Genomic DNA, 22,690 nt, shown 5'->3' on the forward strand with positions numbered 1-22,690 from the left:
GCTGCCGGCGGCCGCGCCCCCCGCGGCGCGCGCCCGTGCGCCCCTGAGGGGAGAGCGGCAGGGGCGAAGGTGGGGGGCGATTGTCACTCCCCGAGCGCGCCTCAGCCCCGGGCGGGCTTTGAGGCAAAAAACACAAAACACCCTTTTATTTATTTTTTTTTTTGGGCGGCGTGTGGCCGTGTGACAGAGGCACCGTGTTTTCCCCGCCCGCCCCGCGTGGGTTTTGAGGCAAACCCCTCCCGCCCCCCACCCTTTTTCGGCGGCGTGTAGCCGTGAGGGAGAGGCACCGGGTTGCCCCTGCTCGTCTCAGCCCCGCGTGGGTTTTGAGGCAAAACCCCGCTTTCTTCGACGGCGTGTAGCCGTGAGGGAGAAGGACAGGGACAGGGGGAGGCAGGACAAGGACAGGGAGAGGCATCGGCTTCTCCCTGCCTGCCTCAGCCCTGGGTGGGTTTTGAGGTAAAAACTCCTTTTTCGGAGGTGGCTGTGGGGAGCCATGGGGAGCCATGTGGCTGTGAGGGAGGACAGGGAGAAGCACCGAGTTCTCCCTGCCCTCCTCAGTCCCGACTGGGTTTTGAGGCAAAACCCCACTTCTTTCGGCAGCATGTGGCCATGTGGTGTCCAACCATAAGCACATCTGGGAGGGGGCTCTTGGGTGAAAACACGGGGCGTTTTGCTAATCACAGAATCACGTTGGAAAAGACCCCTGAGATTGAGTCCAACCTATGACCCAACACCTCCTTGTCAACTGGACCATGGCACTCAGTGGCACATCCAATCTGTTCTTAAACACCTCCAGCAATGGTGACTCCACCACCTGGGCAGCCCCTTCCAGTGTCTAATCACCCTTTCTGGGAAGAAATTATCCCTAAATACTCGCTAATACAATCAAGGAAAGTGGAGCTGGCAGGGCAGGGAGCAGAGGGTCTGCTAGCCCCAGGGGATGGTTATTCCAGGCAGAGGGACACAGTGGGAGGGACCCCTGGCTGGCTGCTCCCTGGGTCACAGGCATCCAAACTGTGGGACCTTTTCCTGGTGCTCCTGCTCTCCCCTGGGTCCGAGGAGGTGAAGGTGGGAGCCCACATCCCAGGCAGGGCAGCCAGGTTCTCTGGGATCCTGGCACAGGAGTATCTCCTTATCCAGGCTCTGTCTCTAGAGTAATAACACCCAACCCTGACCATATACATTTTCTGAACTCTTATAGCAGTGAGGGAAAATGCTGCACATCAGCTAATTCCACTGCCCTCCCTCAAGGAATTCCTACGAGTAGATGCCCTTTATGGTTTATGACTCATCCTTTGGTTTTGTTTTTCCCTCCCACTCTCTTTTACCTTCTTGGCTCACAGTTGACCATGACCCCGGGTCGAGGGGTTCTCACTGCACCCAGCAGTGAAGTGTGTTTCCTGTGGGATTCTCAAAGATGTTGATTTTGTGACAAGTGACTCGTGGCTGGGCTTGCTGGGCTGTGCTCTGGCTCCACTCACAGTCAGGGTCCCCACCAGGAATCCTGGACTTAGCCAGAGAGCAAGAGTTGGATTAAATCCACATCCTGACTCAACCCGCTGCAAACTCCTGCTCCTTCCCGCTGTGACAACAGGCAGATAGAAATGCCTGTGCCTGCTTCCAGTGGGCCTCAAATAATCCTCTGCTTTGGAAACAAATTTTCTTACTATGTGTTTCATAACTCGAAATAACTCAACATACTAATAAACGCAGCTTGTGGTTTACTACCAACTTTGTTTCCCATCTTCCCCAGGTTGTCACTGTGTTGAGAGAAGTACCAAAATGTAATGAAGAGACACTAATCATTAAAACAGCAAAGTTGTATTGCAAGCCTAGCAAAGCCCATGGATTTTTTTCATTTACTCATTCTATGGGTATGTTTATTGTACTCAGACATATCCTTCTGCAGTTTGCTATGTGCATCCAAAATCTTACGTTTCCTGCAGAAATGTGCTTTGTCACCCTGGCTGGTCACAGGCAGCCGAGCAGTTCTCTACGGATGAACAGGTTTATTCAGGGCTAATGCCCTTTCACTTCCATCTAAAATATTTGTGCAGTCCCTTTGCCAATTTCCAGTCAAAAATACTTGGAGCTGAAATGCTGTGTGGTTTGAAGCTTGACTACTAATGAGTTGTTACATTCAGTGAAATGATCCCTGTTAGAAAGGTACAAGAGGTTATTCTTTCAGCTCATCACAGAGAAAATCCAGCAGAGAAGACTTTCTATGAACAGGAAACACTGGGGCAGAGAAGGACTCTTGGAGCAGGTGAACAGCAGTGTGATAAGCAGTGAGAGGATGGCAGAGAGGACAGGGTTTAGTGGTGAAGGCAGTGTTAGGTTTGCAGCTGGACTTGATCTCAGAGGTCTTTTCCAACCTAAGTGATTCTGTGATTGTAACAGGACAGGAGAGAGCCTCATCACCTTGAGTTTGTGCTTCCAAAGCTTTTGCCTTCTTCCAGCAGCTCTGGAAATTAGCTGATGACACTGATTAGGTATCACCTCAAGGCAGCCACCAGCCTGAGCTCCCGGGCTGCCTGTTTGCCATGGTGGGCTCTCAGGAAAAGTAAGACAAGCCCACGAGAAAAAGCAAAACCTCCCAGCCCTGAGCAGTGAAAGCCCCAGCAACATCTTTCTTGGATGTCTGGCTATAAGTGCCCAGGATCCAGGAATGTGGCTGTGCCTGTGGAGGGACTGTGCTCCTGTGGCTCCAGGGCACGAGAGATGCTCTGAAAGACCATATCATGCAGCAGACAAAACACTGACCTGTTTCACAGCGGCTGTCAATTCAATCAAACAAGGCCTTGCTCATACAGGGGCCAACTCAGCTTCTCTTGAGAAATGAGCAAACCTTTCAGCCTCCTGCTCCACTTGCCCTCACTGCTGCTGAGGAGGTTTTGCAAGGATTTCAGAAGTCATTTAGGCTAATTCACATTTGGCTTTGAGATGCCTAAGAGATACTGATGGTTTGGAAAGGGCTGATGTTTGTCCCCTAGAGACCTCTATCCTTTAGCACCAGACAGTTCAAATCACCAGTGATGTCTGAAGCACAGCTTTAGCACTGGCATTGAGGTTTGAAACAATCCCCTCTGGCAAAGACTGCCAGCACCTGACCTAATGAAATAACCTGGTTAGCTAAGCTGCTGTTTCTTCCAGAAAACAAAACAAACCATGTGCCTCAGTTTCCCTTTTCATAATACACTGCAGAGCAACCGTGACCAGTGCAATGGAAGTCCCAAATAATGTCTGTCTGCTGCTTAGACCATGGTGGCTATAACAGTGTTATAATAAGACTTTGATGTTTCTGTTCAATAATGATTGGGTGTCCTTGATTGGTAACTGATTTTTCATGTTTTCTGGGTGCAGTGACTGGGAAGGTGTTTATTGAACCTGTCCTAGAGTTACAGTCATAAGGGAAAGAGCTTACATTTCCCCAGTCATTTCACAAGTATGTTTAGATAAAAAGAGAGTTGAAGCCATCCTTTGGTTTAAGAGATCTCTTTATGGAGCCATAAAACTGAGCAGAATCTATGCTTGGTGCTGGTAGGCAGAGCCCTGTCAGCTGAAGGGATCCTCATTCACCCCTGCCCAAGGGCCCATCGGTTGACTGAGTTGTCACTGTATTCAGAACCCACTTGGACACTTCAGGCTTCACTCTTTCTAAAATAGAGCAATAAAGCAATTAGAAATAGATAACAGAAGGAGAGAGCACTTCACCAGAGAAAGCAAAAGAATATAGCCTGGCATAATTAGTACAGAGCTGGCAGCAGCGAAAATGAGCTGTAAGAACCACACTGGGCCCGGGGAGGTGGCTGCAGGCTGAGCTCCAGATGTCTAGTTCTCAAATGGCCAAGAAGTTCCTTGTGCCACCCAGCCCAAGAATGCCCCACTTCAGGATAGAAAGAAATAAAAGCATCCTTCAGAGCTGGGAGAACATGTGTGTTCCTGCCAGTCCTTCGCTGTGTGTCAGCCAGACAATCTATCTAACTGAAATCATGCTTCCACATCAAAAAAAGAAAGGGAGTTAGTGTAACCAGAAAGGGAGGTGCTTTTTTAGGGAAAAATTCAAGAATGTCCTAAGTGAAGGACTGGGTTAAAAATAACAGGGAGTCTGCTGTGCCAGGGGAAGAATGAGTGGGGTTAGAGGCAGGAGTGGTTGCACAGGGAAGGAGCTATCTCCTTTTTGAGTGTTATTCATTTAATTTGCCTTGTTACAGTGTCTGGAAGCACCAGGTGGAAATCAGGGCCTCATTGTGCTGGGAATTGGGCGCAAACATAATGATTAAATGTCGCCAGCTCTGCAGAGGTTGAAATATAATTCCTCATCCCTGCAGCATCACTAACCAGCATAATTATTGCCAAATAAGATTTTTCTTCTGGAATATCTGTGCTATTTGATTCTTTCAAAATAAGCATGCCTGAGGGACGTGAAAAGATGTATTTGTAAAAGGTTGAACCTGGTAACCTTCACAGATAACAATAACTGGTCAAAGCCAGAAAATTCTCACTGCATTTAGATCCACGTTCTGAAATTATTTGCTTGTATCTTGGTTTTCTATTCTACAAAGTGGGAATAATCACACTGCACTCAGAGCTCACTCTCGTCATCTAACACCCATGATCAGTGTAAGAGTCCTTAGAGCACTGACACCATCACATACAGGGGCTTGTTAGTGCTGATTGCAAAGATTAGGGATTAGCTGGAGAATAGATATTCTTTCTTGTGTGTTTTCTGGGGCAGTGTTTGAATTACTGAAGGGTCCTTTTCCATTAGCATTTTTCTATTAGTTATTAACTGTGTAAAAACCAAAATGCAATGAAATAAGGACTTAAAATAACCCCCACAAGCAACCCAATCCTCAGGTGGCCACAGCATAAGCAGGAAGTAGCACAGAAACCTGTCATTGAGGGGGCTTCATATAATGTCCAAATCCCTTTGGGATTCTGGGACACTTTGCCTTGCTGCTCAGAGGTCAGAGAGCAGCAGGATACACTGCCTGCATCTTTACAACTTCAAAAACGGTCATTTTCTGGATGCAACACAAGGAAATTCTTCTGGCAAAGCACAGTAAATTCTGCCGTGACCCTCAGAGCAAGTTCAGGTCAAACCAAGAGGACGGGAGTACAGTCCCGCAGGTCATCCACACCTCCCCCAGGGACTCGTGCTGAAAGCAGCTCAGTAGCAACACCAGGACACTGCAGGGTGTCTTAACCTGCCAGCATTTCCATTTGAGAGTCTCTAGCTCTAAGATTTTAACTGTGGTGTCCTATCCCTCATTCAGTAATTTAGCATGAATTTTGGCCAACTGGAAGGCGCTGGGAGAAGGCGCTGGGAGCTGCAGTGCTGAAACAGAACATCTACACCACAGAGCTGAGCACACCAGCCCTTCTTCCTTGCTCTCCACCCCGCTGGCAAAAAGAAGAACCTAAACGATTGCCATGGGTTTTCCCTGCCTTTTCATGCTTCCTACAGCAGAGGGGACCAGCTTGACACTTCTCAGTTTCCTCCAGACAGCCATCGCTCTGTTTGGTCCAGCTTGGGAACCACAGGGCGTGGGGGCTCTGGCTTAGAGGAGGAGCTTGTTTGGATGAAAGAATTAAAAAAAAAAAAAAAAAAAATCGCAATATCTCCCTTATTCTGCTGGTTGCAGAAATGGTGAATGAAAAGCAAAGAAAAGCATTCCGAAAGACTGTGTGTTTTAAAAAACAAGTATGGAAACACAAGTAAGCCCTGACATGATTTTTAAAGCAGTCTTGGGACTTTTATGGATCCCAGCTCAGAAGTTTTGGATAGCAGCTACACTGGATCATTTACAAATAGCATTTTTCCTGATTTCCTATTCTGCCTTTTAATTCTTCCTAAGGAAGAATAGACGCTTTACATTCCAAGCAGCTTGAAAGATTAAGAAGGCAGAAACACCCCCCTGCTCTACCTGCAGCCTCGCGCTGGTTATTTTGGGGTTTGACCGGAGATTGACCCAGTTTAAGTGGGTGTGAAAGGTTACCTGAACATCGCTTCGCTGTCTCTGGTAAAAGGGTTTCCCGCAGGCGTGTCTGTGGTAAATGGTCTCGCAGTCCCCTCTGCTGGCGGCAGCTTGCTGGGGAGCCGCACCAGCCGGGACGGTGCACAGTGCTCGGCCTCGATGGGCGCTGCAGGAGAGCCCCCGTGGCGTGGGGAAACCCCCAGCCCCACGCCCCCAGTGCTCGCTGAACAGGCACCAACTCCTTCAGAGAGCGGGGAGCTTTCCCTTACCCACTCTGCATCTTAAGTGTAAGCACCTGGCACCTCTTACACAGGGCAGCAGGATGAGAAAGGGTGAAAAACTTAACCATGGATAACTTACAAAACCCCACCCTGCCTGAGAAAGCTGAGGCATCCCGCTAAGAGCAAATGATCTCCCAGCAGGGAATGTATGGCTTGAAGTGCTTGTTGAACTTATGACCAAATATCACCTGCATCTATTTGTGGCACATTCCTGTGTCCCTGCCATCCCACCGTGGTGTGTCCATCCCACAGGCTCTGGCTCACACTCCCCACTGCTGTCAGCAGCATTGCAGGCCCAGCCCCACCAACCCCTACAGCCTTTTCACTGACTTGCACAGTGCAGTTGGAATCCACTTTTGAAGCGACCAAAATTTCCCCCAGGAGGTACAAAATGACATTCATTCAGAGAGAGACTGCTCGCAGGGATGTGGGGTCTGAGCACAGTCCATGATGTCCAGCTGCACATGCCGAGTAGTGCAAATCTTCCAGCAGAGAGGAAAAGTTTCGTTCCTGGGTGCAAAGAACTGTTCTGGGAGGCTCCTGCCGAGCAGGTCAGTTCTGACAGGCTAACACTGACCAGCAAGGGCAGCTGAGGTAGAGCTGGCACAGGGCAGCGGATCTGGATGTTGGGCTGGGAGCCAGCACTCCCCCCAAACCAGGCTGTCTGAGGAGGAAACCGAAGTGACAACACTGATAACAGCCCCTGCTCGTGGCCAGAGGCCCAGGGGCCCTGCAGGGGAAGGCAGAGGCTGGAGGAGCCAGCACTGAGCCCCACACTCCAGCCTGATTTATGGGATTGCCTTGCATGCACAAACCCCCCAGTGATGAAAACAAAGCAAACCCCACACCCTGGGGCAAGTGTGGGCACTGCCCAGGGATGTAGTAGAAAAACTAAAGGTTTATTTTTTTTTTTAAAACAAAATACATCCTTACAAAATAACCCTTTTTCTCCCATGCTGAGGGGACTGGTCATGGTTCCTGCCAGCTCTCCTTCCCTCTCCTTCTCCTCAATTTGAAGCTGTCCAAAGGTGCCACTGGGAAGGGAGAGGCAGCAGTGGCCTCCTCAGGGGCTTTAGGTGAGAGGTGCCCTGGCATGGTTTTGGGATACCAGGCAGGATGCTGTGGGAGCCCTTTGGAAGGGTCTGCAATGGCAGCAGACCCCGGTGCCCTGCAGCAGGGCTGGCAGAGGGCCCCACGAGTCCCTTAGTTTAGCCCACCCACAGCATCCCTGTGCCCACCCACAGCTGGGTGCCGGGCCGGCCGGCCCCTGCCCTGGCTGCAGGGCACCACCTTCCCATGAGCTGGTGTTGGACACTGCTCCTGCTGACCTTGGGGCTGGCACAGGCTGGTGACAGGGGATGGTGACTGTGTTTTAGGAGAGGAGGAGGAGGAAGAGGGTGCAGGTTTGTCGGTCCGTGTGGATTCTGCCGAGAGAGAGAGGTGCACAGTGATTTCTGGTGTCTTGCACCCCACTACCCCTCTTCAAGCAATGCTGCCATCAAAGATGTGATGTCAGTCCCACACCCCACACCCAGTGCTGCCCTCAGCAATTGCTTAGGCTGGGAAATGCTGACTCTGGTTTAGACATTGTTGTCCTTAGCTGAGATCTCTTCCATGCCTTCCCTGTAGCCCTCCTGTCTTCCCGGGGGCCTTGGCATAGCCCTGAAACCCAAAGCCCTCCCTGCCAGCCATAGGCCAGCAGGGCTGGGGAAACACCACTCACCTCTCACTGCGTGTTGTCCAGCTCCTTTTCCTTCTTGTGTGACTTGGACTGGGGATTAAATGAGAGAAAACAAGGATTCTTTTACAGACCTGCTCCTTTCTAATGCCAGGGGAAAATGTGGTTGGACAGCAACTTCTAAACCCCAATGTATAAGCATATTTTCAGATGAATTTGAGGGGAGCTGTGTCTGTGTCCTATGAAAGACCTTAAAACATTCCACGGTCATGGAGATGTTCTCAGAGAGCAGAGAAGGGGACATTTCCCAGTTTGCTAAAGCACTGGTCTGCCCCTACTTCCCTTAAAGCAATGCAAGCATTGCCAGATATCAGAATATCTGGGGTTAAAGGGAGAGAATAAAGCTATTAACGGTGAGTCACACAAGATCACAGTAATTTTGGAGAGGAGATTCATGGATCCCAGTCTCCGACAGTCCCAAGGGCTCGGGAAGGCGCCTGGTTGCTCCTCAACATGGATGTTTGTGTTACAGCATCATTACTCATGCACACAGCCACACTCACACCCCCGCCAGAGCCTCGGCAGGGCAGGGACTCGCTGTTACTTACGGGCTCCGGTTCTGCGTATTTGAATTTCTTCTGCTTGTAATAGTCCCGTCCTTGCAGGAAATGCAGCAGGAGCAGGTCACAGAGGACAGAGGCCTTAAATCAAAGCACAGTTAGGGTTCAGGCTGCCCTCCAAGCTCACCTGGACCATTGTGCACTTGCCAGTTTGTCCCACAATTTAGGGTCACCTGTGTTTCAACCCACAACGTGGCAGTTGCTAAAGAACATAGGGTCCCCAACTGTCCCTTTAGGACAGAAGTGAAGTGTGCTGTGTTCAACACTGGGTGACTTAAGTCAACAGAAATGAAGTGTTTCCACTTTGGGTAAGTGCAGAGCACAACACCCTCGGGGTCACGGCCAACCTGTAACAATCATAACCAAACAGGATACTGGTTTGCCATGCTGCACAAAATACTGCCCATCACCTCCAAAGCTCCCTCAACACCAGTTCTAACTTGAAGCTATCAGGATATCAAGACATGGCCCTGTCAGGAGAGCCAGCCTTCCCCTCATCAGTCGGCAGGAATCTGTTTCCCTGAGCTAGTGAGGCAGGAGAGCATCTCCTTTCCCACTTTGCCCATCCCCTGGTTCCCTGAGCAGGAGCCAGTATTTCACTGCAGCAAGGACACTTCCCACGGATGTCACAGGCAAGAAGAATAATTTGAGAGTCTCCATATAGAGGCTGGAAATATCTGAACTTACCACTCCAAAAATACCAATTCCAGAGCCAATTGTGGTCATGGTTGGGATGATGTCAAATTTGCCTGCCTGAATAAAGTCAAAGAAAATAGGTGATAAGTTACAGTCAGCCTTGGGGGGAGGGGGAGGAAAGGTGTAGCTGTAAGTGGGGCTCAGCAAAAGTGCCTTGCAGCAACCCAAACCACAATCACAGCACAGAGAGAAACAGGAGCTGGGACAGAGCTGGTCAAACAGAAAAATATAGTTGGTTTCAGGCTGAAATAAAATGAAATTACTTTGCTTCCTGTATTTTTAATTAAAAAAACCCAACCCAAACCAAACAAAAGAAAAAAAAAACAAAACCAAAAAAGTATACCCTGTAAATATTCCCAGTGGGAACACAGTGAGGAAGCCTTCTCTTCTACTGGGAAGAAAGAGATAAAAAATAAATAAAAAAAAAAAAAAGCAAAATGTCCAGCTTTTGGACATATCAGTAAAACGTTTTGACTTTCCACAGTTTCCCCCCCTGCCCCCCAGTCATGATGTTTTTTGGACAAAACCACTGACCAAACTGCAGCTGATCGATGTGCCCTGTAAAACAGGCTTTTCCTCTTATATTCCCTTCCCTGGTACTTCCCAGGGGCTCCTGTGGGTGGGCCAGCACCCAAGGAAAACTCCTCTCACTGGTTTTCCTGGCCCCACAGGACCCCAGTGCTGCCTTGCAGATCTGGTACCGTCACACAGCCATGGCTCTGCTCCCCAGGGAATCCAGGGATGATCCTGGTGCTTGGCCACCCTTACCTTGCCATTCACCAAAATGTCGAACCGGATCCCAAACACCTTGTAGAGGGTCCTTTTTTCCATCCCATCTTCTCTGTAGTACTTGGCATATCTGTGCAATTGGATGCTGAGCGTTAATGGCCTGTCAGGGTGTCTAACAGCCCCCTGCAAACCAGCAGCATGGGGATCTTGGGGGGACAAAGATCTGGGAATGTGCTATCACAGGCCTGCTCCTGACCTTGTCCTTAAACCCCCTGAAGGAGCTGGGCTGTTGGCACCTCTCCTCTCTGTGCCTCCATTTCCCCACCTGCAAGTTGGGGTTCCAGCTCCTGCTCGTGCTGTTTGACCTGATGTCCCCAAGTGCTGCTGACAGCAGATATTGGTGCAGCACTAGTGATTGTCACACAGAGCAGAGGTTGGAGAGTATTTTGAAGTGTGGGAACACGGGAGATGACACTGCACCATGTCCAGGCTTTCAAGGGGCTTCCCAAGAGCTCAGCCGAGCAGGAGAGTCTGCAAGGGGGGGGGGGGGTAGATGTGCAGGGAAAGGAAATGGGGTAATTTTGAGGCCAAGGGCTGTGCTATCACTTTTCTCATGCTGTTTTAAAAAGAGCACTGCTGTCTGGTACTGCAAAGGTAGAGAGTATTTTGGAGAACAGTCCCTGACCTTCCACCATCCCCTGAGTGCTGTGGGAACCTGAGAGCTGTCACCTCCAAATTATGCTGGAGAATTAACAGGTGTTTCCTTACCTGAAGTTGAAGCCTGGTGAAACGTTACTGTCATCATTGTAAAGGCCATGGAACTGGTAAATGGGTTTGCAGTACCGGAGAGGCCAGTCGAGGTCGCAGTTCCAGTCTATGGTGATGCCCACCACTCCACCCTGCAGCAGAGATGGGAGTCACAAGGTTGCCCTTTCTTGGACCTGGCCCACACAGAAAAATGCTTTCCCTCCTCACTCATGTCCTGTCTCAGTGCTGTGAAGTGTCCTGGCTCTCCAGGTGCACAGAGCTCACTGCTGTCTCAGCCCTCCTGGACAACCTCAGCTTTGTGCCTTTGTGAGGGCTCTTGCTTCTGCCCTGAGTGCAGATTGCCTGATTCTGCCCAGGGGATTGCTCAGGAAATGAAGCAGTCAGTCCTGAGCTCACTCCAGGTCGTAACTAGCTGTGTCCCAGAGGCTCATATTTCTACACCTTCAGTATACAGGATTATAGAATGGTTTGTGTTGGAAGGGGCAACAAAGACCATCTGGTTCTACCCCCTGCCGTGGGCAGGGACACCTTCCACTATCTCAGGTTGCTCCAAGCCCCATCCAACCTGGCCTTGAACAGTTCCAGGGATGGGGCAGCCACAGCTTCTCTGTGTGCATATGTGTTTCAATATATGCAATATATGCAAGCCTCTGGTTTTATTCAATGCCTGGCAAAGTTCTCATAAGGCTCTGCAGCCCAGAAATAGCAGATACTCTTGCACATCAGCCTGAGAAGTGCTAGGCAAAGCTGCATTTCAGAGCCTGGGGAGAGGCCGCAGTTTGCACTGTGCAATGACCGATATTTGACCATCCAGCTGGGATTTCCAAGCTCAATTGGATGGGATTTGGCCACACAGCTCTGGTTATTCATTGCACAAATTAAACCAAACTGAACCCTGGATTTACTGCCAGCGGGTCAAATCTTGTCAAGAGTTTCCAAGGAAGGCATAAATATTAGGCCATGTCCAAGGAGATTCATAATCTTTAACAGCTAATTCTGACACTTCTGTTTTCTCAAGAATTCTTGAGATAACAGAAAATCATTTCAACAGCTGGGGATGATTGCTCTGCCAGTGTCCCCCTCCCCACTTCAGCAAGGAACATCATTTAGAATTCAAGTACCTTAACAGCCAGGAAGGTAAAATTCTGACCCGATTCCTTCACTATGTATCCCAGTTCAAACACAGGGCACAAGGAGTCGGTGGCTTTGTTATAGGTGCATTTCCTCAGGTACTGTTTGGTAACACTCTCAACCAAGTTGCGCCTGTGAACAAAAAGAAAGTGATAAAGAATCTGAATAATCCAATAATTTGGGTGGGAAAGGACCTCTGGAGGTCCCTTGTCCAAACAATGGCCCTCTCCCATTCCCATGCCAGCTTGTCCATGGGCTCTGCCAGGCAATTGCTCCATGCACCAACAATTCTCACCTGGGACAGCTCATGGATAGCAAGTGTATCCTACAACTTCTACATTTAGCTGGAGTTTGTTATCTCCTCTGGAAAGGGTGAAAAGGAAAAACCTCTTGCCTTCCACTCTGCTCTTTCACTTAAAAATAGCCTTTCTCTGAACCTCCCAGCCCCAGATGATTTTGTAAGACTTGTGTCTTGCTCAACCACGTCCCACCATCGATGCTCAGCAGTTCATTGTCAGGGGTGATCAAAGGCAGGAAGTTCCCCATGACCCAGCGGGGTCTGGTGCAGCCCCTGCCACAGCAGCCAGTCCAGTTACCCTCACTCTGAGAACCAGCTCCCCTCACTGTGTCCCTCCAGCCTGCTCTGGCTCAGGACACCTCTCCTTGCTGCTGGGGGTAAAAAGGTCCCCACTCCCAGCCACCTCTCTGGGAGCAGCATGAGCTCAGCCCAAGGCTTTTCCAAACGTCCTGGCTGCCAGGACATTTAACCTTGGGACATGATTGGCTTAGAGAGAAGAATCTGCTGTCTTCAGCACAAACAGCTTCTGTTAGTTTGTTCCAAATCACATACAGTCAGTGCCATCACAAATTCTCTTACAAGTGCTCCTTCAGCCAGCAGCACTGTTCCCAGCACTGCCTGGAACGAGCTGACCCCACAACCCGTTGCAGAAACAGGTGGGAACTGTATGGTTAAGAGGGACTTCTGCTCCTTTTTGGCACCACTCTTGTCCTGGCTGCTCACAGCCACTGTGCCACATAGTTATTTTAATGTTTTCTTCAGTGAGGAAAAGAGAGGAGAAAAAGGAAGAATCAGAGTAACTGTATTTTGATGTGCATCGTGTGGGGGTAACTCAGGAGAATTTAATTCCAGAAACCTTCTTTCTGGTAAATACAGCTGGCAGCTGAGGTGGCACAGATTTGGGAGGGAAATGTCTTAGTTTCTATGAGCTAGTCTGAGGATCAGTGCAGCAGTTAGAGTAGTCCTGGGCTTGTTGATGAGGGACACCATCCTTTGTATCGAGCATCCAGCCACACAGATGGTTTCCCCTGAGGGACACAGCTGGAGGAACCAAACAGAAACCATTCCCCCAAACCTCCCCTTACCTGGACACCTTGAACTTAGGAAGGTGATGCTGTTCTTGATGAACAAGGTGAACTTCTCTGCTTCTGACAACAGGGCAGGGCTGAAATACACAAGTGTTGATATCACTTGGCTCTCCAGCCTATATCAAAAGCCACATTTGGTGGATATTCAGATTTAAACTGGGACAAGCAGGACCCAGAGAAATGGTGATCTCATCCCTTCCCTTTCTGGTCTTTCACTCCACAGGCTGTCCTGGCCACATCCCACAGAGCCTGGGCTTGCTCTGCCCCACATCAAGTGCTGATGGGGTGGGAAAGAGGGCAACAACAGGATTCCTCACCTGGGAACATGCTCATCAACTTCAACAGGGCACCAGCCAAAGATCTCACAGGTCTTCACCGAGCTGTTGAAGGGCACACACTTGCCTGTCATGAGCCCTGTGTGGAAGAGAAACAGCTGCTCACACCCCTGGATGCCGGGAAATCCCAGCCTCACACTGGGGTGGATGGGATCTGGTTTAGGTTTCAGCTCTGCCACAGGTATCCCAAGGCACTAAACGCTCAGGGCTTTGGTGCCCCCTTGTAAAAAGGGTAATTAATTGTGGCCTCTCAGCTCAGGGCAGTGGTTTCTCTTGCACTGCTGTACAGGGGAGCAGCTGGGCCTTTCTCATGCTAAAACACATCTCAGAAAATGCCAAGCAGACAGAGGACAGCAGTTTGGGAGAAGTGGTTTAGTCTGGATTAACCTTTTGCTGGCAGAGCTTTTTGCAGCTCAGGTGTCTTTCGAAAGAGGAAAGCAGGACCAGCCAAGGTGGGACATTCACCCAGCACATCAAAGGCTTTCCCCAAATCTTGTTAACCAGTGGTCCAAAGCAGGTCCCCCACTGGACAGCCCAGCCATGATGTTCCCCTGCCAGACACCCCACCCAGGCAGCTCTGCTCAGTGTCTCACCACAAGCCCCGGTGCCGGAGCCTCGGGGCCGTACCTTGTCCCTGCCGGCTGTATTTCCCTTTGGCGCAGTCGTTGTCTCGCGTGCAGAGCCCGGCGTCTGGCAGCTGTTTGGAGAAAGCAGCCCCCTCTCAGCATCCCACCCTGCAGCTTTGGTCCCTCTGCCCCTCCTGCCTCACCAGGCAGCACGTCCCTTGAGGGATATACTGCTGAGCTGCAGCCAGAGCCTTGTCCATCCTTCCCAACCAAGGATGTTCAGATTAAACAGGAAAAGGAGGGGGGGAAATTTGGTTTTTCAACTTCAGGCAGATGCTTTTATTTAAAGAAATAAAAGGGAAGAAAAGTTAAATGGATGCTGCCTGGTTTTCAGCAGAATAAAAGCCTTCACATAGAACACACAAGTCAGGAACAGTAATATGGGGTCAGGCTTAGGGTTTTACTAAACCTCCCAATGGCAGGAAAAGTCCTTCCCCAGTGCCACTACCCTGAATTACAGAAGCTGAGCCCACTGAAGGAAGCTGGTGTGTTTACCTCTGGGCAGGTTCCTTGTTTCTGTCCAGGGGTGACAATGAAGTTGGTCATCACCACGAATGAGTTGTCCCCCTGTGGAGACACAGCCAACGAGCTCACAGCCAGCACAGTGCCTCCTCTGTGAGGAGCCTGTCCCCGGGGCGAGGTGCAGGGCACCCAACCCACCAGGACACATCCAGGCAGATGGCACCTTTTTCCTGAACTTTAGGTCCTCCACCCTCTCTGCTGTAGCTCAGGAAGCTGGTGGTGTCCCTGAGGACATGTAGTGCCACCAGCCCCAGGACAGTGGAGGACCCCCTTTGCTGCCTGAGATGGTCTGGAGGAGCCTTGGTCTTTTCAAAGGCAGCCTCTAACATGCCCCATCCACCATGGTGGGTCCCAAGCACCAAATTCTCCCCGGGGTGATATATGGGCAGAGTTTTGTTGCAGGAGCAACCTGCTTTCCACCCCAGGGACACCATGTCTTGGGTAGCCCCACAGAAAGCCTACACTAAAGGACCCACCTGAACCCCAGCACATGGGGAAAAGCAGCCACTGGGACAAAAGCAACCCACCCACCCTGCCTCCTTACCTGGGGTGGGAAAACATAGTCCACCACATCCCAGATGTGAGGGCCCAGGACACTCTCGTTGGTCAGAGTCAGCCCTTTCAGCTTCACCGAGACCGAGCTGACAATGCTGTCCTGAGATTGATAACCCTTCTCGTAGAGGAACACCCACCTGGAGAGGGAAGTGGTAGGGTAAGCACAGCCACCAACCCTCCTCCAGAAAAGCCCAGTTCCCAGCACAGTCCTGGGGACTGGTGCTTTTCCTGCCAAGTCTCACCTGGAGGTGGTCATTTGCCAAATTTCCTCCAGCTGGGTGAGGGATGTGTCGCTGAACTTTCCCACCCTTTGCCCAAGGCGTGTGGTAGCTGCAAGCCCTGACTGGGATGATGTGTTTTGGGGACTGCGACATGTTTTGTTGCTGAGTGTGAAGGCAGGATGGCCGTCAGCAATTTGGGATTAAAGCCCGGTGATTCTGCAGCTTGCTGGGCTCAGTGACCCACCCGAATCCTCCTGATCCACTGCAAAGGCACTCCCCAAAAAATCAATTCCTCCAAGTCCAGCACGGAGCTGGGTCTGGGCATGGCGCACATCCAGGGTCACCATTCCCCACACAGCCAAGGGAATGTGGAGCCGTGGCCCTGTGGGCAAGAGGGCTGCAGGAGCAGGGGTAGGGACACTGCTGTGGCCAGAACAGGCCTCTCCCTGCCTTTCCCAGCCCATCACTCAGCCATTAGGGCGGGCTCCTGACACTATTTAACCTAGGGCATAAACAAGCTGCCGCTGGATTAACTCTGACTCGGGGACACTGTAAACACGGGCGAGCAACCATTTCGGGTAGCGCTGCCGGCGGCGCGGAGCATTCCCGGCACTAAAAAAGGAGCGATCTGGATTTTGTCCCCACCACCGTGGGCATCGGTCCCGCTGGCCACGGCAGAGGCAGCACGTGACACCAGCCTGGCACATCAACCTGTCCTCTGGCACCTGGCTGATGGGCAGGGAGGAGAATGGGGCAACCCCAGGCACTCCCTGTGGCTGCTGGACCTTACGGGGACCTCTTGGGGACAGAGCTTTTTGGCTTGCAGCCCCGTCAGCATCCCGGGACAGAGGGCAAGGGCATGGGGATGGGAGGAGAAATTCAGCATTGCTGTCACCCCAGCTGAGAGCAGAAGACCATACTGGGTTACACTGGTTACACTGGGCATCTTCCCCATGCCCTCGGGGCTGCAGGAGGTTCTGAGCTGGGCAGCACCGTGGCAGAGTGTTTCCCTAAATCTGCCTCCAGCACAGCCTCTGCCACTGTCACCACATCCCTTCCTCGCAGAGGTGACTGCCCGGGGCTGGACACCCCACTGGGACACATGGCAGGGCAGGATGTGGCCCCCACCCTGCTGCAAAGCAGGTCACAGCAAACAAAACACAGTTTTCCAGTGAAGCTGTAAATGCTGCAGCAAGCTCTGCCCAGGTGGTAAATGTCCCCTGGTGTCACTTCCTGATGTGGCAGGATCACCAAACACTCTTCCTCTTGCCAGCCCCATCCTGTGGCTCAGCCCAAGGCTCCTTGCATGCGAGGTTTCAGGAAGTGAAACACAGAAAGCGCCTGGCATCGTCTGGCCAGCAGTGACACCACCTCATCTGTCATCAGAGGAAAGAAGAGCTGCTCCCCAGGGGTGACACAGGGTCTCTCGGTGGGGTTGGCCCCACATCTGTGCCCTGATGGCACTGCCCATGTCTGTCCAGCACATCTGTGCTTTGACAGTGCTGTGGGCAGAGAGCTGGGGACAGAGCTGTGGGCAGCAAGGGACTGGTGGGGCTGTGGGCAGCTGCACTCACAGGCAGCCCCTTGCTAGAGGTGCCCAACCCCACCAAACCAGGAAAAACTTGGGAATTACAGTCAACCTCCTCCTCCCTGCCCCTGGCTGTCGCCCCAAGATTCTCTCTCTGTTCCCTGCTGGTTGCCCGTCTCAGTTTAGCTGGTTGCTTAAGCCACATTTCCTTAGGAAGTCCTGCTCTGAGCAACCATCTGTGCCTGTTCCCCAACCACCCCCAGCCACGTTTGCTGGAGCTCTGGGGCTTCACAGGTTGAGTCCTTAGGAGACATAAAGCTGCTCCCACCAACACCAGTCTGGGCCAGTGCAAAACCCTGTGCAACAGAGCAATGAGCTGATGAGCAGCATGGGAGCGATGTGGGGGTCCCACATTCTCCCTTCCCAGGAAATCTGCTAAAAGCAGAGTTGGGCAACTCTTCTCCCCACAGCAACTTGCTTGCACTGAGCCCTGGGATCCACTGCCTTTCCTTTGTGCTACATGAGACACCCTGCACCCCAAAAATACCCAGATTTTCCAGTTCATGGCCAGACACCCCCTCTCCCTTCAAACCTTCTGCTGTGGGGCCCTTCCCAATGAAAGAGCGCTGGTCTCTCTCTAGGACTGAGCCCACAGCAGCCATGGGGCCACAGCAAAGACTTATCAACCATCACATGCCATACCATGCTGCATCATCCCACCCTGAGGAGACAAGGACCGAATCCCTGTGTCAGGAGCAGCAACCCCAGGGCACCTGAGGATACACATCCTCATCCTGCTCTGATCCCGCCTGCTCCACTCGATGCCTTTTTTAACCAGTTGCCCTTGCACCGCTGCTGCTCTTGGAGCTGCCTCCCAGAAGCAAAGCAGACCAGGAATTTGGAGCCAGGCTCCGTCTCGGCCCCAGCGCCAGGGCGGTGGACAGGGAGATTTATGGCCCTGTCTCAAGCCGCTTGGGTCTCACAAATCACCCCGCTGGCCCCACATGCCTCTTATTTAATATAAATGAAAATAAAAATAACAACAGATTCTCAGGCCACCGTCCAGCAGCTCGAGCAGGATTTGGACGGGGCTCAGCGAGGAGCCGGGGCCCCGGCGTGCGGAGCAGGGCTGGGCAAGGATGAGCCTCCAGCCCGCACACGCTGCAGCTTCTGGGGAGGATGTGGGGACCAAGCAGCCACCTGAAAGAGCCACGGTGGGACACTGGGCTGCACGGGAGCAGCCACGGCCAGAGGGATGCGATGCCATCAGCAATGACCCCCCTGCACTGGGATATGGGGGATATAGGAGCCCTTTCCTCTCCGTTGCTTTTTAACCCAGTGGCAAAACACTGATTTTAGGGAAGGCAGGCGCCGGGGAGCCTTACCCGATGATGTACGCCAGGACAATGAGCTGGATCAGCCGGAAGGTCAGTCCCACCTTCTTGTTCCTCACCAGCACCATCCGAGGAGTGTCATACTCGAAGAGGAAGGAGGACACCTTGTCCATGCACTTCTGCCCCATGGCTGCGCCAGGGCTGTGCCGCAGCCTGCCGGCAGCCCCGCTGTTTGCCCGTGCGGGCTGTGCCCACCGCTGGCCCGGCAGCTCCTCTGTTTGCAGAGCAGAGAGAAAAAAACCAAAGTAAGAGTGCTATCGGCGTGGCTCCGTGCACATCTGGGCTGGCGGGTTTCCTCCTCTGCGCGGGGATGGGGCTTCCTCTTCCTATAAGCTCTGGGCTGGGAGCAGCGGGTGCCCTACATGGTCCGGGGGTGGGACAGGGTGCGGGAGGGTGCAGGGCCACCCCGCTGCAGAGCCCACGTGCCAGCAGGATGAAGCTGTCTGCCTGCGGGGGATGCACTCTCGCCCAGGCAGGGCCTTCCCTGGGGATGGAGGGGCTGCGGGCAGGGCTCGGGATGAGCACGAGGCATTCCTGGGAGCAACAGTGGGATGGAGATGGTGGGGGTCCTGGGAAAGGATTTTAGGATTTTAGGGATGGGGGTATTATCTTTCCTACCCCAGCAGCCACCTCAGGCTGTGGGTCTCCCATCAGTGTCCCAAACCCATGTCCTACTCTGTCCCCCAAAGGCTGCTCCAGAAAAAGGGTCATGAAAGAGGAGGGGGAGCACAGAAAACCCATCCCAGCAATTCAGAGCCAACCCACGGGCAGATGGGTGCCCAGCTTGGCCCCCTCCCATGGCGAGGCTGAACAGCTGGGGCTTGGCTGGTTCCCAGCACTTGCACTGGGCTGGGCTGGGCGCATTTCGAAGCATTTTCAGCATTCCCAGCATTTCCTGAAAGGCCCGGCAGGGAGCAGGGCCAGGCGAGCCAGGGTCACAGTGAGGGATGCTCAGCAGGCACCACTTTAAGCAAATATCACCGAGAAAGGGGCTGGATTTGAACATGCCAGACTGAAATTTGGGGTCCAACATCACCACAGTGGGGAAGTTTGGGTGAGGGAGGGAGGAAAGCACAGAGGCTGTGGAGGAGGGACCCTGTGTCCCCACTGCATCCCATCAGGCAGCACCAGGGCACAGCCCCACAGGGGTGAGCTCTTTGCTGAGGAGGGGAATACAAAGACTGAGCAAGGTTGTTTGGGGGGAACAGAGGATTTTTTTCCCCCCAAAGTCTCAAAGCCCAGCCACTTCAGCACTTCCTGCAAGGACAGGCTCCATCCCATGAGCCCCAGTTCATCTCTGCCTCCCGAGACCTCGAAGGAGTCACTGGCTCTCTGCAGCCACCGAGCCTGGGACAAGGGCCCTCCCTGCAGGAGGAAATGGGTTTGGAAATATGGAAAAGCTTAACCTGCTGAGATAAATCTTTCCTTTCTGGAACATTTCTTTTAGCACCACCACCTCTCAAGTTCAACCGCCCTTCACTTGCTGCCACGCTGACCTTTCGACTCAATCTATTGCAGACCTGACAACCGCAAAGTGAGTGGAACAAATCGATTATCTTTGCTGGCCAATAGGAAAAACTGGGGGAAAAGCAGCTGGACCAGTTATCCAAATCTTTTGGGCGTACCATGAAGCATGGGAATCAAAATCAGATGATCCCACGTTGCAAGTGACATGATGCAATCCCAGCGCCCGGGCCCTCAGCAACATGGAAAGCTGTCAGACAGGGAGCCAAAAGCAAATGTGAAATGCTGATGCTAATCACACAAGATTGAAGGCTGATACTGCTATTGAGTGGAGCAGACAAACCTTATAAGCTTAGATATCTGTCAGGAGAGAAGCAAATAACTTACTGTATGAAACGAGGCCTTTTAGGGAAGGCTGCTCACCCTTGCCAAAGCCATGGGGATAATGAAAATAGGACAGCTAAATTTAACAGCAAAATGACTTGTAAAAGAGCCACTTCTAACCTCCTTGCTGGTACTTGGAGTCAATAAAATGGTTAGAGCATGGATTTAGCTGAAATACTTTCCATTGGGAGATATTAGGCATCTCCCATTTTATAATCTCTTGGAGCTGTGTTGCAGTTGATGGGTGAGGTCAGACTCTGTGGATGTGTCCAGAGCGATGCTGGGAGCATGGAACCCCACCATGGGAGCACCCACAGGGCCTGGGTCTCCTCCTGGGCTGATATCAGCACCCAGCACAGACACCCTCTTGGCTACAGCACCCAAATGTTTGAAAAAAACCCCACAGTTCAAACCCTCGTGGGCTTGCACGTCCCCGTTGCTCATGCCCACACCATCCCTGGGATCGCCACTCTTACGTTACTTTATAACAGGAAATTCAGCAGGTTTGGGCTGGCATTGCTCACCTACATGGCCCTGCAGTGGTGCCTTGGTGGTGCCAGGTGGTTGGTGTGCCAGCTAACACACCTCCCTGCATCTGCCACCTGGTTATCGAGGGACAGTGCTCTGCTGGGGCTGTTCAGTTGTTAAATTACCTGCCCAGACAGGACAGTTACCAACCTGGAGATGCTGAGGTCACAGGGCTGTGATGCTTTCAGGAGTGGTGCAGGCAACTGGGCTGTCCTGATGCCAGGCCAGAGCTTGTTTTCTGTTTGTCGTGATAATAAATATTTAACTGCAACACCTAAATGAAAAATAAAAACAGAATTAGAGGGAAGAGGTTTTGATCAGCCTACTGCGTAAAGTGCAGCTCCTGGGGGGTCCCGTGACCCGCTGCACTGGCACTCACACGCAGCAGGGACCTCGGGGCTGGTTTATCTCGGGTTCCCACAGACACAAACTCGTATGATGGTGTCAATGCACCCACAGTCATTTCCTCTGAGTAACTTTTGTATCTCTTGGCCACTTCCAAGCAGAGCAGGCGGGAGGCCCTGGGGTTGCTCTGCCTGGACTGATGAGGTGCAAAGACCGCGGCTGCTGCTGGAGGAGCAGCTTGAGCTTGGCCACAGCAGGTTCTGGGCACTGAGGATGGGCTTCCCCTGGGCCCAGTGCTGAGCTAGGCTTGACCTGAGCAGCACGAAAACAAGGGATCAAATGGGACAACACAGGGACACAGAGGGTAAAACTGGAAGTGTTGGAGGCCAGGTTGGATGAGGCTTTGAGAACCTGGTCCAGTGAAGGTGTCCCTGCCCACAGCAGGGGAGCTGGAACAAGATGGTCTTTAAGGTTCCTTTCTCCCCAGACTAGGTGATTCTGATTCTGAAACCAGGTAGAGATAAAGAAAATGAGCCCATCAAGCTCCACGGCCCACCACAGGGGAATATGGAAGCAGCTACAGCAAATGAGGTCCTAAAATCTGTTTGTGTCCGGGGTTGCAAAGCCCCAGCACCCGATTGCCCAAATGCTCTCCTGGCTCAGCTGGCATTGACTGATCCCTCAGCACCAATCTTGGCCTCATCCAGCATCTCCAGCCCCAGCTGGGCCAGGTGCCAAAGGCAATGAGGGCTGGTGACACTCTGAGGGTATCCCTGGCAGTTCTGCACAGGGTCAGCACGGGGCTCCATCCACGGCTGCCAAAGCAGCTCCTTCCCCCTGCCCATTAAAGAGGCTCACCCTGCAAAAAACTGGTACTTTTAAGGGAGACATCTGGAAATGTGAGTGCATCCTTGCTTTGAGCTGGGATACAGACACAGAGGATGGAGGAGATGCTGGAACACAAAGAGGGTACTCTGAAAGCCTCTGCATGGGGATCAACCCCACCCACACCCACAAAAACAAAGCTGTGGAAGGCATAAAAGCTGACAGGTCTTTCTGGGCTCTCAGACGTTGCTTTTCCAAAATCTTATTTGGGGGAGGAGGGCGGGGGGGTGGATAGGAAACCCAAAAATAAGAGATGAAGCTCATTACACAACCCAGACTCATGCTTGGCAGAGTCCAGCACAGAGCTCTGAATTTCAGCACAAAAATGTGCGGCACGCTCAGATCTGTGGCTGGGGAGGAGTGACACAGAGGCAAGGAGATTTAAAATATGACAGCGGGTGCAAAGGGGACCTGCTGTGGCTGAGGCTGCCAAGAAGAGCCCCCGAGAGCTGGTGGCTCTTCCCAACAATTTTGGCTGGCACTGACCCCTTGCCCTCACCAGCCACGGGAGATGGTGACACTGCCCCGCTGGCAACGGGAAGGGGAGGGTGGAAAAAAAAATTGGCAAATTGAGAGCAAGCAAGGTCCTGCAAAACAGCATGTTCAGTTTTCTTTCCAATTTTAACTTGTCCT

General features: G+C 52.1%; 1 protein-coding gene across 1 annotated transcript; it reads right to left on the reverse strand.

The window, feature by feature from the left end:
* Window positions 1-7,235: 7,235 nt before the first annotated feature.
* Window positions 7,236-18,585, reverse strand: P2RX1 (purinergic receptor P2X 1). Its single transcript, XM_050321934.1, is given in 14 exon segments — window positions 7,236-7,686; window positions 7,986-8,033; window positions 8,549-8,641; window positions 9,248-9,313; window positions 10,025-10,115; window positions 10,754-10,884; window positions 11,875-12,016; window positions 13,268-13,289; window positions 13,292-13,347; window positions 13,588-13,684; window positions 14,233-14,302; window positions 14,727-14,798; window positions 15,298-15,445; window positions 18,443-18,585. Coding segments are annotated over 13 exon segments (1,170 nt in total). The 5' UTR covers window positions 18,580-18,585; the 3' UTR covers window positions 7,236-7,686; window positions 7,986-7,988.
* Between the last annotated feature and the right edge of the window lie 4,105 nt (window positions 18,586-22,690).

The sequence above is a fragment of the Myiozetetes cayanensis genome, unplaced genomic scaffold, assembly GCF_022539395.1.
Source record: "Myiozetetes cayanensis isolate MyiCay16 unplaced genomic scaffold, myiCay2020 scf27, whole genome shotgun sequence".
Lineage (NCBI taxonomy): Eukaryota > Metazoa > Chordata > Aves > Passeriformes > Tyrannidae > Myiozetetes > Myiozetetes cayanensis.